The 17,893-nt window shown below is 43.0% G+C and overlaps 2 protein-coding genes across 3 annotated transcripts; one reads left to right on the top strand and one right to left on the bottom strand.

Annotated features, from left to right (window-relative positions):
- The first annotated feature begins 3,147 nt into the window (after positions 1-3,147).
- On the top strand, positions 3,148-13,397 carry serinc1 (serine incorporator 1). The gene is made up of 10 exons (XM_029676827.2): positions 3,148-3,265; positions 4,259-4,420; positions 4,753-4,946; positions 10,676-10,755; positions 10,860-10,997; positions 11,140-11,309; positions 11,423-11,513; positions 11,619-11,763; positions 12,097-12,321; positions 12,455-13,397. The coding sequence occupies exons 1-10, from the start codon at positions 3,227-3,229 to the stop codon at positions 12,591-12,593; spliced, it is 1,383 nt and encodes a 460-aa protein (XP_029532687.1). The 5' UTR covers positions 3,148-3,226; the 3' UTR covers positions 12,594-13,397.
- hsf2 (heat shock transcription factor 2) lies at positions 12,864-17,399 on the bottom strand. Of its 2 annotated transcripts, XM_065026363.1 has the most exons (12): positions 17,202-17,399; positions 16,607-16,715; positions 16,393-16,520; positions 16,153-16,277; positions 15,972-16,047; positions 15,744-15,805; positions 15,570-15,651; positions 15,193-15,302; positions 14,848-15,105; positions 14,570-14,672; positions 14,401-14,457; positions 14,107-14,178 (listed from the first exon to the last, which is right to left on the bottom strand). In XM_065026363.1, the coding sequence occupies exons 1-11, from the start codon at positions 17,292-17,294 to the stop codon at positions 14,401-14,403; spliced, it is 1,203 nt and encodes a 400-aa protein (XP_064882435.1). In that variant the 5' UTR covers positions 17,295-17,399; the 3' UTR covers positions 14,107-14,178. The 2 variants fall into 2 exon arrangements, with proteins under 2 accessions (XP_029532684.2, XP_064882435.1); XM_029676824.2 differs by lacking the exon at positions 14,401-14,457 and having other exon boundaries at positions 12,864-14,178; positions 17,202-17,398.
- Positions 17,400-17,893: the final 494 nt, after the last annotated feature.

The raw sequence follows: 17,893 nt of genomic DNA, 5'->3' as shown, positions 1-17,893 counted from the left end.
CATCAGAGGGGGTAGGTGTGGTGAAGTTCTCGGAGCCAGAGGCTTGCACCAAGGGTCAGGATAAAGATGAGACTTGAAGGTAGGAGTGACATTTTTGGAAAAAGTGTACCCTTGCTTTTTGGCTGATCCATTTGTGGTTTCAGGGTGGGTGAAAAAGGAGCTGGGTGCTGTGGAATCGGTGAAGGTTGTTGATAATTGTTTGTGTTTCTGCTGGTCAGAGGAAGCAGGCCATCCGCATTTAAACGAATGGGGACAAGAGACGTGAATTTTTTATTAATTTTTTTGCTCTCAAGATAAGGGCGCCATTGAAAGGAGTGATTACTGGGGTAGCGGTAAACATGAAGTTGACCAACTGAAGGGGAAGATTCCAGGTGCTTGTGATGCTTGTCGTTTGGTGCGATGCAGACAGGGTGGCGTTGTCAGTTCTTTTGAGTTTTGATGTTGAGTCTTGGCCTGACAAAGTGATGGTAGAATATATAAGTTATCCTGTGTGTCAAACACATTACGCGGTTACAGGTGTCAAGCTTATGGGCATGTGGCAGCAGTGTGTAGGAGGGAGGTTCCTAGGTGTGAGACGTGTGAAGGGCATGAGACAAAGGAATGTGTAGCATTGGGGAAAGTAGTGGTATGTGTTAATTGTAGGGATGCCCATGGGGCTGCGGATCAGAAATGCCTGGAGGAAAGAGGCAGGTTGAGGTTTCAACGTTTAGAGTAGTGCAGAAGTTGTCATATGCTGAGGCAGTAAAGAAAGAAGAGGAAGATGAGTCAAGGGGGAGGGATTCTGAGAGGAGTGGTGTGAGTAGTAGATCTGTACCAGTACAGAGGGATAAGCCAACAAGTAATATATGCTTCAGTAAGATTGGATTTTTAGCGTTTATAACAATGGTTATCAATTGTACTGCAGGGATGGAACATAAGTTGCAGAAAAATGAGGTTATGGTGGCAGCTGCAGAGAGGTATTTGGATGTACGAGACCTGACGTCAGAAGAGTTACAAGGTGTGTTGAGTGGTGGTGTCCCGTCCTTTCAGGCTGTTGGCCTGAGATAGGACTAGATAGATGCAAATAGTGGAGTTTTTAGTGAGCGTAGGATTAGATGGTAGGGTATTTGTTGATTTTTTATTTATATACAGCACCAGTCAAAAGTTGGGACACACCTACTCATTCTAGGGTTTTTCTTTATTTGTACTATTTTCTACATTGTATAATAATAGCGAAGACATAAAAACTATGAAATAACACATATGGAATTATGTAGTAACCAAAAAAGTGTTAAACAAATCAAAATATATTTTATATTTGAGATTCTTCAAAGTAGCCATCCTTTGCCTTGATAACAGCTTTGCACACTCTTGGCATTCACTCAACCAGCTTCATTTCAATTAACAGGTGTTCCATGTTAAAATAGAAGGTAGGGCTATTTGATAAAAGACCAAAGACCATATTATGGCAAGAACAGCTGAAATGACAGTCCATCATTACTTTAAGACATGAAGGGCAGTCAATACGGAATGTCAAGAACTTTCAAAGTTTCTTCAAGTGCAGTTGCAAAAACCATCAAGGACTGTGATGTAACTGGCTCTCATGAGGACCGCCACAGGAAAGGAAGACCCAGAGAAACCTCTGCTAGAGAGGATAAGTTCATTAGAGTTACCCACCTCAAAAATTGCAGCCCAAATAAATGCTTCACAGAGTTCAAGTAACAGACACATCTCAACATCAACTGTTCAGATGAAACTGTGTGAATCAGGCCATCATGGTCAAATTGCTGCAAAGAAACCACTACTAAAGGACACCAATAAGAAGAGACTTGCTTGAGACCAGAAACACGAGCAATGGACATTAGACCAGTAGATATCTGTCCTTTGGTCTCATGAGTCCAAATGTAAGATTTTTGGTTCCAACCTCCATGTCTTTTGTATGACGCAGAGTAGGTGAACGGATGGTCTCCGCATGTGTGGTTCCCACCATGAAGCATGGAGGAGGAGGTGTGATGGTGTGGGGGTGCTTTGCTGGTGACATTGTCTGTGATTTATTTGGAATTCAAGGCACATTTAACCAGCATGGCTACCACAGCATTCTGCAGCTAAACGCAATCCCATCTAGTTTGCGCTTAGCGGGACTATCATTTGCTTTTACATTTACATTTACATTTACATTTAAGTCATTTAGCAGACGCTCTTATCCAGAGCGACTTACAAATTGGTGCATTCAACGTATGACATCCAGTGGAGCAGCCACTTTACAATAGTGCATCTAAATCTTTTAAGGGGGGTGAGAAGGATTACTTTATCCTATCCTAGGTATTCCTTAAAGAGGTGGGGTTTCAGGTGTCTCCGGAAGGTGGTGATTGACTTTTCAACAGGACAATGACTCAACACACCTCCAGGCTCTGTAAGGGTTTTTGACCAAGAAGGAGAGTGATGGAGTGCTGCATCAGATGACCTGGCCTCCACAATCACCCGACCTCAACCCAATTGAGATGGTTTGGGATGAGTTGGACCACTGAGTAAAGGAAAAGTAGCCAACAAGTGCTCAGCATATGTGGGAACTCCTTCAAGCATGTTGGAAAATGATTCCAGGTGAAGCTGGATGAGAGAATGCCAAGTGTGTGCAAAGCTGTCATCAAGGCAAAGGGTGGCTACTTTGAATCATCTAAAATTAAATATATTTTTATTTTATTAACACTTTTTTGTTTACTGAATGATACCATGGGTTTACTACATGATACCATGTGGCGGCAGATAGCCTCGTGGTTAGAGTGTTGGACTAGTAACCGAAAGGTTGCAAGATTGAATCCCTGAGCTGACAAGGAAAAATCTGTCGTTCTGCTCCTGAACAAGGCAATTAACCCACTATTCCTAGGCTGTCATTGAAAATAAGAATTTGTTCTTAACTGACTTGCCTAGTTAAATAAAGGTAAAATAAAAATACCATATGTTTTATTTCATCGTTTTTATGTCTTCACTATTATTCTACAATGCAGAAAATAGTCAAATAAGAAAAACCCTTGAATGAGTAGGTGTGTCCAAATTTTTGACCGGTACTGTATATTTATTTGTTTTTAAGCTAAGTGTAAGGGAGTTATACTCCAGTCTAGTAGGTGGCGGTAATGCATCATTTATTGGATGCCAACCGCGGTTAAACCTCATTGAAGAAGAAGAGATCGTAAACAGACGAGAAGCATCCATATTTTTTCACGGAGAAGTCGTATTTCAGCAAAACACCATGGGGGCCGTTCTTGGACTGTGCTCCATGGCGAGTTGGGTAAGTATTTTCTTAATTAAAATAAAAGTCGACATCATATCCAGTTATAAAAAACAAAAGGGCCGAATCAACCATTTCTTCCGAGATAGCTTCGCTAGCTCAGTTGCTAACCTTCTGTAGCAAATGCGCAACAACGAAGGCAAGCCAGGGTGGTTCCTCCCTGTTCAGTTGTCGGGATTTGCGCATTGCCTTTTTAATGAAATAAATTGGCCTGTGATAATATTTCCAACACTTGAACACAAATGATTGAAAAGTATTATTTTATTTGGAAAACAACCGTCATAACTATGTGGGGTTTGACAGTTCGAACCCGACCATGTTTTATTCAAATTAACGATCGCTCTCTCTCTCTACGGTATACGTTTTACATTTTCGATACTACACAGCAATGTAGCCTTACGTGAAATAGCCACTTTGTCATTGATAGCTAAGCTAACGTTTAGCTACCGGTACTTGGAAATATTGCAACACCGTCGCAGTCAAAGCAGAGTCAAATGTCAGATAACAGCTACAGCTATGACGTCTCCACGTAACGTTAGCCTAGTAGTGACTTGCGAAATGTGCGTCCTGAAAATACACTAAGTTCATGTAGAGACAATAACAGGCATAGGTCTGTTTTTTTCCTATTTGGTTATACTAATACTATTCCTGAAACCGTTTAAGCTGAAAGTGTAACGTTAGCTGTTTGGACGTTCTCTTCCACATTGGTATCCACTTGATTAGGTTTGACACCAGCCATGGCCAGATCTCTATTCTTGGCAGGGATTTGGTTTCCATAATAGTTAGCAACTTGTCAAAAACAACTGTGTTGGTGTTATGTTAACCCTAGGTGGATTGATTAACTTTGATCAATGAATGAATAACCTGTTAACTTGGTACCATTATTCTATTTGTTCAACCATTCAGTGGTAGCTAGGCAGATGCATGATTGTGTCACCATCAGTTCAATGCTTATTATTAGCTAATTGATTAATAATGTTGTCTTCACTGTAGATCCCCTGCCTGTGTGGCACTGCTCCCTGCCTGCTGTGCAGATGCTGCCCCAGTGGGAATAACTCCACTGTCACCCGACTTATCTATGCCTTCTTCCTCCTTCTGGGTGTGGGCATCGCATGCATCATGCTAATGCCAGGGATGGAAGAGCAACTCAAGAAGGTACCAAACTATGTTATGTGTTTGATGTACAACATGTACACTCGAACCGATGCTCCTGGCACCTACTACCATACCCCGTTCAAAGGCACGTAAATCTTGTCTCGAGGCTTAAAACTCCTTCTTTAATCTGTCTCCTCCACTTCATGTACACTGATTTGAAGTGGATTTAACAAGTGACCTCAATAAGGGATCATAGCTTTAACCTGGATTCACCTGGTCAGTGTGTCATGGAAAGGGCATGTGTTCATAATGTTTTGTGCGCTCAGTGACCTCTAATTCTATACATTTTTCTATTTGCCTGACTAATTACCTGTGCATCTTGGCTCTTGCAGATTCCAGGATTCTGTGATGGGGGAATGGGTACATCAATCCCAGGTGTGGAGGGTCATGTCAACTGTGATGTCTTGGTCGGCTACAAGGCTGTGTACCGTGTCTGCTTCGGCATGTCCATGTTCTTCCTGCTCTTCTCCCTCCTTATGGTCAAGGTCAAGAGTAGCCAGGATCCTAGAGCTGCAGTACACAACGGGTAAAAATGACACAGCGAGTCTTATTTATTATTATTTATAATTAGAATAGGTAATGATGATATCAGTAAGCTTGTACACTGCAAGGCATGAATATCAAATCAAATCAAATCAAATCAAATTTATTTATATAGCCCTTCGTACATCAGCTGATATCTCAAAGTGCTGTACAGAAACCCAGCCTAAAACCCCAAACAGCAAACAATGCAGGTGTAAAAGCACGGTGGCTAGGAAAAACTCCCTAGAAAGGCCAAAACCTAGGAAGAAACCTAGAGAGGAACCAGGCTATGTGGGGTGGCCAGTCCTCTTCTGGCTGTGCCGGGTAGAGATTATAACAGAACATGACCAAGATGTTCAAATGTTCATAAATGACCAGCATGGTCGAATAATAATAAGGCAGAACAGTTGAAACTGGAGCAGCAGCACAGTCAGGTGGACTGGGGACAGCAAGGAGTCATCATGTCAGGTAGTCCTGGGGCACGGTCCTAGGGCTCAGGTCCTCCGAGAGAGAGAGAAAGAAAGAGAGAATTAGAGAGAGCATATGTGGGGTGGCCAGTCCTCTTCTGGCTGTGCCGGGTGGAGATTATAACAGAACGTGGCCAAGATGTTCAAATGTTCATAAATGACCAGCATGGTTGAATAATAGTAAGGCAGAACAGTTGAAACTGGAGCAGCAGCATGGCCAGGTGGACTGGGGACAGCAAGGAGTCATCATGTCAGGTAGTCCTGGGACATGGTCCTAGGGCCCAGGCCAGTTGAAACTGGAGCAGCAGCATGGCCAGGTGGACTGGGGACAGCAAGGAGTCATCATGTCAGGTAGTCCTGGGGCATGGTCCTAGGGCTCAGGTCCTCCGAGAGAGAGAAAGAAAGAGAGAAGGAGAGAATTAGAGAACGCACACTTAGATTCACACAGGACACCGAATAGGACAGGAGAAGTACTCCAGATATAACAAACTGACCCTAGCCCCCCGACACATAAACTAATGCAGCATAAATACTGGAGGCTGAGACAGGAGGGGTCAGGAGACACTGTGGCCCCAACCCGAGGACACCCCCGGACAGGGCCAAACAGGAAGGATATAACCCCACCCACTTTGCCAAAGCACAGCCCCCACACCACTAGAGGGATATCTTCAACCACCAACTTACCATCCTGAGACAAGGCCGAGTATAGCCCACAAAGATCTCCGCCACGGCACAACCCAAGGGGGAGGCGCCAACCCAGACAGGCCGACCACAACAGTGAATCAACCCACCCAGGTGACGCACCCCCCAGGGACGGCATGAGAGAGCCCCAGTAAGCCAGTGACTCAGCCCCGTAACAGGGTAGAGGCAGAGAATCCCAGTGGAAAGAGGGGAATCGGCCAGGCAGAGACAGCAAGGGCGGTTCGTTGCTCCAGAGCCTTTCCGTTCACCTTCCCACTCCTGGGCCAGACTACACTCAATCATATGACCCACTGAAGAGATGAGTCTTCAGTAAAGACTTAAAGGTTGAGACCGAGTTTGCGTCTCTGACATGGGTAGGCAGACCGTTCCATAAAAATGGAGCTCTATAGGAGAAAGCCCTGCCTCCAGCTGTTTGCTTAGAAATTCTAGGGACAATTAGGAGGCCTGCGTCTTGTGACCGTAGCGTACGTGTAGGTATGTACGGCAGGACCAAATCAGAGAGATAGGTAGGAGCAAGCCCATGTAATGCTTTGTAGGTTAGCAGTAAAACCTTGAAATCAGCCCTTGCTTTGACAGGAAGCCAGTGTAGAGAGGCTAGCACTGGAGTAATATGATCAAGTTTTTTGGTTCTAGTCAGGATTCTAGCAGCCGTATTCAGCACTAACTGAAGTTTATTTAGTGCTTTATCCGGGTAGCCGGAAAATAGAGCATTGCAGTAGTCTAACCTAGAAGTGACAAAAGCATGGATTAATTTTTCTGCATCATTTTTGGACAGAAAGTTTCTGATTTTTGCAATGTTACGTAGATGGAAAAAAGCTGTCCTCGAAATGGTCTTGATATGTTCTTCAAAAGAGAGATCAGGGTCCAGAGTAACGCCGAGGTCCTTCACAGTTTTATTTGAGACGACTGTACAACCATTAAGATTAATTGTCAGATTCAACAGAAGATCTCTTTGTTTCTGGGACCTAGAACAAGCATCTCTGTTTTGTCCGAGTTTAATAGTAGAAAGTTTGCAGCCATCCACTTCCTTATGTCTGAAACACATGCTTCTAGCGAGGGCAATTTTGGGGCTTCACCATGTTTCATTGAAATGTACAGCTGTGTGTCATCCGCATAGCAGTGAAAGTTTACATTATGTTTTCGAATAACATCCCCAAGAGGTAAAATATATAGTGAAAACAATAGTGGTCCTAAAACAGAACCTTGAGGAACACCGAAATTTACAGTTGATTTGTCAGAGGACAAACCATTCACAGAGACAAACTGATATCTTTCCGACAGATAAGATCTAAACCAGGCCAGAACATGTCCGTGTAGACCAATTTGGGTTTCCAATCTCTCCAAAAGAATGTGGTGATCGATGGTATCAAAAGCAGCACTAAGGTCTAGGAGCACGAGGACAGATGCAGAGCCTCGGTCCGTTGCCATTAAAATGTCATTTACCACCTTCACAAGTGCCGTCTCAGTGCTATGATGGGGTCTAAAACCAGACTGAAGCATTTCGTATACATTGTTTGTCTTCAGGAAGGCAGTGAGTTGCTGCGCAACAGCCTTCTCTAAAATTTTTGAGAGGAATGGAAGATTCGATATAGGCCGATAGTTTTTTATATTTTCTGGGTCAAGGTTTGGCTTTTTCAAGAGAGGCTTTATTACTGCCACTTTTAGTGAGTTTGGTACACATCCAGTGGATAGAGAGCCGTTTATTATGTTCAACATAGGAGGGCCAAGCACAGGAAGCAGCTCTTTCAGTAGTTTAGTTGGAATAGGGTCCAGTATGCAGCTTGAAGGTTTAGAGGCCATGATTATTTTCATCATTGTGTCAAGAGATATAGTACTAAAAGACTTGAGCGTCTCTCTTGATCCTAGGTCCTGGCAGAGTTGTGCAGACTCAGGACAACTGAGGTTTGGAGGAATACGCAGGTTTAAAGAGGAGTCCGTAATTTGCTTTCTAATAATCATAATCTTTTCCTCAAAGAAGTTCATGAATTTATCACTGCTAAAGTGAAAGTCATCCTCTCTTGGGGAATGCTGCTTTTTAGTTAGCTTTGCGACAGTATCAAAAAGGAATTTCGGATTGTTCTTATTTTCCTCAATTAAGTTAGAAAAATAGGATGATCGAGCAGCAGTAAGGGCTCTTCGGTACTGCACGGTACTGTCCTTCCAAGCTAGTCGGAAGACTTCCAGTTTGGTGTGGCGCCATTTCCGTTCCAATTTTCTGGAAGCTTGCTTCAGAGCTCGGGTATTTTCTGTGTACCAGGGAGCTAGTTTCTTATGAGACATTTTTTTAGTTTTTAGGGGTGCAACTGCATCTAGGGTATTGCGCAAGGTTAAATTGAGATACTCAGTTAGGTGGTTAACGGATTTTTGTCCTCTGGCGTCCTTGGGTAGGCAGAGGGAGTCTGAAGGGCATCAAGGAATCTTTGTGTTGTCTGTGAATTTATAGCACGACTTTTGATGTTCCTTGGTTGGGGTCTGAGCAGATTATTTGTTGCAATTGCAAATGTAATAAAATGGTGGTCCGATAGTCCAGGATTATGAGGAAAACATTAAGATCCACAACATTTATTCCATGGGACAAAACTAGGTCCAGCGTATGACTGTGACAGTGAGTGGGTCCAGAGACATGTTGGACAAAACCCACTGAGTCGATGATGGCTCCGAAAGCCTTTTGGAGTGGGTCTGTGGACTTTTCCATGTGAATATTAAAGTCACCAAAGATTAGAATATTATCTGCAATGACTACAAGGTCCGATAGGAATTCAGGGAACTCAGTGAGAAACGCTGTATATGGCCCAGGAGGCCTGTAAACAGTAGCTATAAAAAGTGATTGAGTAGGCTGCATAGATTTCATGACTAGAAGCTCAAAAGACGAAAACGTCATTTTTTTTTTTGTAAATTGAAATTTGCTATCGTAAATGTTAGCAACACCTCCGCCTTTGCGGGATGCACGGGGATATGCTCACTAGTGTAGCCAGGAGGTGAGGCCTCATTTAACACAGTAAATTCATCAGGCTTAAGCCATGTTTCAGTCAGGCCAATCACATCAAGATTATGATCAGTGATTAGTTCATTGACTATAATTGCCTTTGAAGTAAGGGATCTAACATTAAGTAGCCCTATTTTGAGAAGTGAGGTATCATGATCTCTTTCAGTAATGACAGGAATGGAGGTGGTCTTTATCCTAGTGAGATTGCTAAGGCGAACACCGCCATGTTTAGTTTTGCCCAACCTAGGTCGAGGCACAGACACGGTCTCAATGGTGATAGCTGAGCTGACTACACTGACTGTGCTAGTGGCAGACTCCACTATGCTGGCAGGCTGGCTAATAGCCTGCTGCCTGGCCTGCACCCTATTTCATTGTGGAGCTAGAGGAGTTAGAGCCCTGTCTATGTTGGTAGATAAGATGAGAGCACCCTCCAGCTAGGATGGAGTCCGTCACTCCTCAGCAGGTCAGGCTTGGTCCTGTTTGTGGGTGAGTCCCAGAAAGAGGGCCAATTATCTACAAATTCTATCTTTGGGAGGGGCAGAAAACAGTTTTCAACCAGCGATTGAGTTGTGAGACTCTGCTGTAGAGCTCATCACTCCCCTAACTGGGAGGGGGCCAGAGACAATTACTCGATGCCGACACATCTTTCTAGCTGATATGCACGCAGAAGCTATGTTGCGCTTGGTGATCTCTGACTGTTTCATCCTAACATCGTTGGTGCCGACGTGGATAACAATATCTCTATACTCTCTACACTCGCCAGTTTTAGCTTTAGCCAGCACCATCTTCAGATTAGCCTTAACGTCGGTAGCCCTGCCCCGGGTAAACAGTGTATGATCGCTGGATGATTCGCTTTAAGTCTAATACTGCGGGTAATGGAGTCGCCAATGACTAGAGTTTTCAATTTGTCAGAGCTAATGGTGGGAAGCTTCGGCGTCTCAGACCCCGTAACGGGAGGAGTAGAGACCAGAGAAGACTCGGCCTCTGACACCGACCCGCTGCTTAATGGGGAAAACCGGTTGAAAGTTTCTGTCGGCTGAATGAGCGACACCGGTTGAGCGTTCCTACAGCATTTCCTTCCAGAAACCGTGAGAAAATTGTCCGGCTGCGGGGACTGTGCCAGGGGATTTATACTACTATCTGTACTTACTGGTGGCACAGACGCTGTTTCATCCTTTCCTACACTAAAATTACCCTTGCCTAACGATTGCGTCTGAAGCTGGGCTTGCAGTACAGCTATCCTCGCCGAAAGGCGAGCACAGCGGCTGCAATTAGAAGGCATCATGTTAATGTTACTACTTAGCTTCGGCTGTTGGAGGTCCTGACGAATCGTGTCCAGATAAAGCGTCCGGGGTGAAAAAGTTGAGGAAAAAATAAATAAATATATGAACGGTAATTAAAAAGTGAAAACCGTAAAGTTGTCAGGTAGCAAAATAGGCAAAATAGGTTGGCAACAAAACGCACAGCAACTCGAAAACAAGCCTGCAAGTTGTGATATAATTCATAAATAAGGGTATCTGTTTATAAGGAAGTTAAAACAAAAGGTCACACAGTTAAAATACTTATGCTATCTTTTAGGTTTTGGTTCTTCAAGTTTGCTGCTGCGACTGCCATTACCATCGGTGCATTCTTCATTCCAGAGGGTGCCTTCACAACTGGTAACGCTCCTTTTCATTCAAATATATTTTTCTGTCTCATGGAAATATTAGCATATCCTGCAGCTCTTTGAAAGTAGTTCACACATTGCCCTTCTCTCCCATAGTTTGGTTCTACATAGGAATGGCTGGAGCTTTTTGCTTCATCCTGATCCAGCTGGTCCTGCTGATTGACTTTGCCCACTCCTGGAATGAGTCCTGGGTGGAGAAAATGGAGGAGGGCAACTCTCGCTGCTGGTATGCAGGTATGGGACGTGAGCTTCTCTTTGAGAATACCTTGTGGAAATGGTGACTGGTTGAGTTAAAGCAGTCTTCAGCGTCTACTCTCCTCTAACCTCTGTCCCCATTGTCCAGAAATAACCATCAAGTGTCATTCCTCCCTTGCAGCTCTGCTGTCTGCTACAACCATCAACTACATCCTGTCCCTTGTGTCTCTGGTCATGTTCTACGTCTACTACACCCACACTGACGGCTGCACTGAAAACAAGGCCTTCATCACTGTCAACATGCTGCTGTGTGTGGGAGCCTCAGTCATGTCCATCCTGCCACAGATTCAGGTAAGGAAGTGCATTGGACCAGCATGTCACCTACACTCCATGTTGTATCCCTAAAACCTTCATCATGTTATATAATAAACATGTCATTGTGTTCTCACCCCTTTTCTCAACAGGAGTCCCAGCCAAGGTCCGGGTTGCTGCAGTCTTCCATTGTGACTTTGTACACTATGTATCTCACCTGGTCTGCCATGACCAATGAGCCAGGTGAGGATTTTAATGAGCCAATGTCTCCCTTTTCAATACACCAATCAGTGGCTAGCTCTTCATCAAGACAACTTGAGTGAATGTATTGGTCTTTGCCATCCACAGACAGGAAATGCAACCCAAGCTTGCTGGGTATCATTGGCCTCAACAACACCACCCCAGCTGGCAAGGACCATCCTGTTGTTCAGTGGTGGGATGCCCAGGGCATTGTGGGGCTGGTCCTGTTCCTGATGTGTGTTCTATACTCAAGGTAGAAAACAGGTCAAACTCTAACTGTCTGCAGTTTCCTATAAGAAGGAACTGCTAATGTTATTTTATCACCAGGTAGCCTAGTGGTTAGAGCGTTGGGACTAGTAACCGAAAGGTTGCAAGATCGAATCCCCGAGCTGACAAGGTAAAAATGTTGTTCTGCCCCTGAACAAGGCAGTTAACACACTGTTTCTAGGCCGTCATTGAAAATAAGAATTGGTTCTTAACTGACTTGCCTAGTTAAATAAAGGTAAAATAAATGTAAATTTTTTTACCAGCTTTGTGTAGTTGCCATTGACCCTAACAATAACAAGTTATCCATTCATTCCTCTAGCATCCGAAACTCCTCCAACACCCAAGTGAACAAACTGACTCTGACCAGTGACGAGTCTGCACTGATCGAGGATGGCCCCCACCCTGAGAACTTTGACGTGGAAGATGGCGAGAACCGGGCCTTGGACAACGAGAAGGACGGAGTCACCTACAGCTACTCCTTCTTCCACTTCATGCTCTTCCTGGCCTCCCTCTACATCATGATGACCCTCACCAACTGGTACAGGTGTGTATCTCTCTCTCCCTGGTTGATCTGGTTTTATACATGAGAATTAGGCAATGAGTCTGCTTAAGTATTGAATATGGTGAACATATACACAGGTCACTCATTTTAAAAGGTCTCTTTTTGATTTCCCCAGCCCCGACTCCAGCTATGAGACAATGACCAGCAAGTGGCCCTCTGTGTGGGTGAAGATCTCCTCCAGCTGGATCTGCATTGCCCTGTATGTGTGGACCCTGGCTGCCCCACTGGTCCTGGTCAATCGAGACTTCGACTGATGAGTTAAAGAATTAGAGGGGGGCGCAATCATTTGCTCAAAATTGTATAAGGTGAACAAGCTCTGTGTGTGTATTCCCCGTGGATAACCCACCCACCCTTTTTGTTTTTAACAAACGGCATGCATGCAAGTATTATCCACTGTGTTTTATCCTATTGCACAATTTAAAGAATGAGGATTACTTTTGCAGAGTTGGGGTTGTAAAGGTTGCTTGGGGAGATGGTCAGTGGACATGTGTTCAGTTAAAGAAGGGAGGACTTTTCCTCAACTGTTAATCGGTTCTGGATAGGACATTCGGAAAGAACTGTTAATTTGTTACAAAATGGGTAAGACTGCTTTGTTTATGCTACACTTTCCTTCACTTTAAGTTAGGCATATGTAGAGGAAGTGCAGGGTTCCAGATATTAGCTAACATTGTTATCCTAGGTTCATTTCCATCAGTAAGCATGATTAACCATTTGCATGATATTATAGGCTAATCTACCATCATGTAAATCTTAATGTTGCTGTGGTTTCCTTTTCAGAATATCCGCCCCAATTGCTAACCTGCAGCTTTACCTTTTGGGCAACTTGCACATCTTGTAATAAGACCCTCAGTTTTATGTACCTTGTGTTACTTATGATTTGCACTAGTTATCTTTTAAAGGTAAAATACTGATGTTCAAACAGTGGATAAGTTATTTTGTAGATGCTTTAGCATAATTTAAGGTATTAAGTGTTTTTAGCAGACAAGATACATGTCAACTCCCATTTCTCCTGAATAGTTTTTGCCTTTCGATATGTATTAAAGTGCATTGTAACCCAAGGCAAACTATGCTTTTTCTTGAATTTTGCCACTTCATACCGCATTCAGAATGAAAATACAATTGATTTGAATGTCATTGTGAAGCTTAACAGTGAATCTCGCAAAATCAGTCTTATAACACGACACTTTATGATACACACCAGACCGCAGTATTTGAAATGCTGAGCACTGTAGTTCTAGGACAAGGAAATGCGCAGGCACTTGTATTTTTTCATTTAAAGATTGATGTGATCATTGACCTATCAATACAGGAATCAATAACAGTGAAACAAAATTGCAGCCTTTTCTTTAATCAGGGTTTACCTTCAACTGCTAGTGGAGAAACCATATCAACAGCTACATTATGGAATGTCTTACTTCTGACCTAAATGTACCAAAAGATACAAGGAAATAAATACAGTAAATCATTGAGTTTTTTTCTGCTCCTTGGTTAAATATCCAGCTGTGTCGAGTCAGTGGCGCTCCCTTCTGGGTTGAGTTCACACAGGTAGAAAAGCGTGGCCTCTGCCTCAGTCAGGGGCTCTAGGCGGATCAGGGAGCTCCGTGGAGGCTCCTCATCTGGCTCCAGGAGGTCTGTGGGTACCTCAGTGCTGGGCTGCAGCAGGCTGTCTCCCAGCTCTGTGGCTATGCTGCTGTCTGGCTCTGGGGCCAAAGCGGTGCAGCCATCCAGGAAGGCCAGCAGAGGGCAGGACGTGTACTGGACCAGCTGCTTGTCTGCAGAGATGCCAGACTTGCCTCCTTTGGATAGCAGCCCTGCATTTCCTTTGGAACCACCACTCTCCTAAAGATGACATAATTGAGTGAAATGAATTCCCTAACAAAATAATTCAGACAGGAAGGCTTGATGTTGTGTAAAGAGAGGGGAAGCAGGTAGTGGATGTCATAAGGTGAAAGCACCAATTTGTAAGTCGCTCTGGATAAGAGCGTCTGCTAAATGACTTAAATGTAATGTAAAATGTAGCCTCACTATAGACTTGTGTATTGCCTGTTTGACAGGACTCACTTAAGCTGTGCAGATGCTGAAATCTTGCAAGTTCACAGGGCAATTTGAACTGAACAACTGAAGAGGAATCATAAAACTGAGTAAAAATATCATTTTGTATGAAATGTCATTAACATAAACCTATGTGGCCTATCAACTTCCCAATTACATTTAAAAATGAAAAGCATACCTCTAAAATATCTGGATCAATGCTGAACTGCTTCCCGTACAACATAGCCTGAAAGTCTTCCAAACTGCAGTCAATGCTGTCCAAGTAGTCCATCAGCTCAACCCTGTTAAAACATATGGATGCTTCTTATTAACTGTAAGCTGAAACATATTCCATAGGCCTATATATCCTTAGTATTGCAAAAATGCTACCCAGTAATATGGGACATATTGTGAGAGCCTTTTAAAGTTCTTCAGGAACTACAGACCACGAAGATAAAGCAAGTCAAGTCCACTTACTTGCCGAGGAGGTTGATATTCTGAGAAATAGCTCCACTCTCATTGAGGATTGAGTCCATCATCTTCATGGGATCCTCCAGGCTCAGGCCTGATGGTTTGTTGAGTTGCAAGACGCTGCTGGTTGGAAGGCTATCATATGTGCTTATGGTGGTCTCTTCAGGTTCAAATACCAAAGAGTTGGTCTGGCCTGGATTGTCAGCGCCATCTGTCGGTGACACAGTATTGCTGTCGAAGACCTCAACAATTTCTACATCCCCCCTAAGAATGAAGGAGAGGAGAACAGGCATGAGGATAGATGGCACAGACGGAAATATACTTGAAACAAAAATGTAGATGTTGACTTACGATTGATCCATTATTGAGGGGCCCTCTGTGATCTCTGCATCGTCGTCAGTTACGTCACAGATGACAACATCATCAGTAAGATCAGCGTTCTTCAAACCACTGACAGAGGGCTGGGAGAGGGCTCACAATATACATTTTTAGAATGCTTTTCATTGAAATAACATTATAAACTCATATTGGAAAATTCCCCCCTGACAATGTCAAGTTTCATTGACTCACAATTGAAGCAATTTTCCTGGGCAATGATCCGGCCTTAATCTTGTCAAGAAAAAAATATATAGTGTATTTGCTAGTATCATTAGTGTGATGTCAATGGATGGACATCCCCGTGTATACCTTACATAAGGAGGTAAATCCCTTCAGACCTCTACACATACTTTGTTGTGCTCCAGAGGAGGTTCATCGTAGATTTCATGGATGTATTTAGGCTTCTTTCCATTGTTGTTCAGTAGAATAGGTCTGAAAAATGGAGATTGAGAAGTAAAATGTATTAATAATGTTTTGTAATCGATGATGTCATTCGGTGGAATTGTTATACTACGAAGGCTTACCGTTTGCGTTTTAAACCCATAATCCGGTTCTTCTGTACGAATGTGACAATGAATTGTATCAACTGCAATGAACAAAGACCACAACAAGCAAAGTTAGATTAAACTTTTATAGCCTTAAGGCCAATTATGCATTCAATGGTTAAGCTGTTTTATTGTAAGACAATTGTTTCCAATTCAACTTCCACTGAATATGTGAAGTAATTTGGGGTGAAGAACATTTTACTGTACCTTCTTAATGATTTGCTGCTGTTGGGAGTGCTTCTGTCTCAGGTCTGATATTTCCCTCCATAGACCTTCATTATCTCTGTAAACAGAAACTCAAGCATCAGCATAGTACCATCTCCAAACCAACACATCACTACTACTTTTATACCCCCATTTAATTGCCAGGGCATAGTCGTTTGCATACCTTTTCAATGTGTTGAGTCGGGAATCAATGCTTTCTTGTTTTCCATGAACATTCTGAACACTGGCCAAAATATTGGACAGGTCTTCCTGTTTGATCTTAGTATCCTCTGGTCTTGCATTAGAAACCTGAAGAAAAAAAATGCCCATTACACAATTTCTACCTTATTCAGTTTGACCACTTATTGATATAGGTAATTTATGTGTTTACCATTATATGTTTGTTTCCCCATGATGGTCTCACCTTTCTTTTGATGTTTTCCAGCAAGTCATCCTGTCCATGTTTAAAGTAAGGATGCTGGAATTCAACTGGTCCATCACGCTCTTGCTTCACTATGCCTGTGTCAATGTGCATCACTTTGCGAAATCCATCTGCAGAGAGACCACCCATTAGACAGCTGTACAGGGGGCATTCCACTAGAACAGCTGAGCAGCTGTTTATAGAATAGCTGACTTACACATATTTAGCTGTCTGACAAAGCTAGTCATGTTGTTGTGTTTGAAGAACTTGGGAAGGATCTCCTTGGCAAATCGCTGTTCGTTCATGACGAGGAAACTGTTCCCCTCCTAGAAAACAAAGCATTATTATAGTTATGAGACTGCAATGTCAACAACTACTTCCACTAAAGGGAATGTATTTGTGTTACATTTCAGGAACTAAACAGTGCATGGACTTTCTTGCCTGACGGAATGCTTATTGATGTGCTCTTATTAGGGCACTAGCCAACATTCAAACAGATATTTCAAATAGCACTCGCTAGCTATAACGTCAGCTTCTGGGGGAGGGTTGTGGCGGAGGCTACTATGTAAGCTTTAGCAAGCACGGACAACAATAGCAAATTCGTCTTTGACATCAGTAGCTAAACAAAATGATGCTTCTTGAAGCCTACCAGTGACACCTGCATTTAAGACTAGGAAGAAATACTATAACTCGGTCTATGAGGCAACAGATGATAAATCGCTAGCTGGCTAAATCGTTCGTTTCACACCCTGCAGCGCTAGCGCTTACTCGCTAGCTAGCTCTGGTACGCTTAGCGGGGCAATTTCATTTACCTGACTCCAACAAATAAATTCATTCGTATCAGAATCCTCCACAAGAGTCCAAAGCTTGGTGAGGAAAGCTGGAACATTTGAATTTTGTTTCATTTTGCAAACTGAAGGTGGAAAGATGCCTTTTTGGGATGAAAAAAGCAAGTCGCTGAGAAGAAAATAACGTCGTAAACATGCACACAACTTCCTGTTTGAAGAGCAGAAGCTGATTGGTTGAATCTTGATTTGACGTAACTTTTATCACGTGTAACGTAGAAGCATGGCTCAATTAGCAATCTGCAAATTATTGCTGAAATGTGTTAGCTATTTATTTTTCTGTGAAATGCTTTCAGGTAACTGGAAATGTTTTCACATATATATTGATAGCTCTCGAGTCAGCTGGCATGGGAGGATGCTCATAACTAGGTAACGTACGTACCTAGGTTTGTTTACGTTCGATTGATGAGTCATTCTATTTATTGCCACTAGGTGTCAGCCTTAGATTATGTAAATTCCAGCCTAATGTGAATAATGGCACCGTAGTCCTTAGGATAACATTGTCACCCCTCAAATTTAGTCACTACAGGTAGCATGTAACATTTTTAGGATAGTTTTCTACTTCAGATATTTCTCACATTTCTGCTCCTATGTGTTAGTTTTCATCTTACAGTTTGGTTTCATTTACCTATTTACTGCATAAGGGTCTAACACAGATA

This window comes from Oncorhynchus nerka, linkage group LG13 (genome assembly GCF_034236695.1).
Source record: "Oncorhynchus nerka isolate Pitt River linkage group LG13, Oner_Uvic_2.0, whole genome shotgun sequence".
In the NCBI taxonomy this organism is placed as follows: domain Eukaryota; kingdom Metazoa; phylum Chordata; class Actinopteri; order Salmoniformes; family Salmonidae; genus Oncorhynchus; species Oncorhynchus nerka.
This window is presented reverse-complemented; position numbering and strand designations above follow the sequence as displayed.

Excerpts from the sequence above, each read along its gene's own strand:
- serinc1 (XM_029676827.2), top strand. The coding sequence starts at position 3,227 with ATGGGGGCCGTTCTTGGACTGTGCTCCATGGCGAGTTGG. Across the intron at positions 3,266-4,258 it reads TGTGCTCCATGGCGAGTTGG|ATCCCCTGCCTGTGTGGCAC; the intron begins GTAAGTATTTTC and ends TCTTCACTGTAG. Across the intron at positions 11,764-12,096 it reads ATGTGTGTTCTATACTCAAG|CATCCGAAACTCCTCCAACA; the intron begins GTAGAAAACAGG and ends TCATTCCTCTAG.
- hsf2 (XM_029676824.2), bottom strand. The coding sequence starts at position 17,294 with ATGAAACAAAATTCAAATGTTCCAGCTTTCCTCACCAAGCTTTGGACT. Across the intron at positions 16,048-16,152 it reads CGACTCAACACATTGAAAAG|AGATAATGAAGGTCTATGGA; the intron begins GTATGCAAACGA and ends TTCTGTTTACAG. Across the intron at positions 15,652-15,743 it reads ATGGGTTTAAAACGCAAACG|ACCTATTCTACTGAACAACA; the intron begins GTAAGCCTTCGT and ends TCCATTTTTCAG.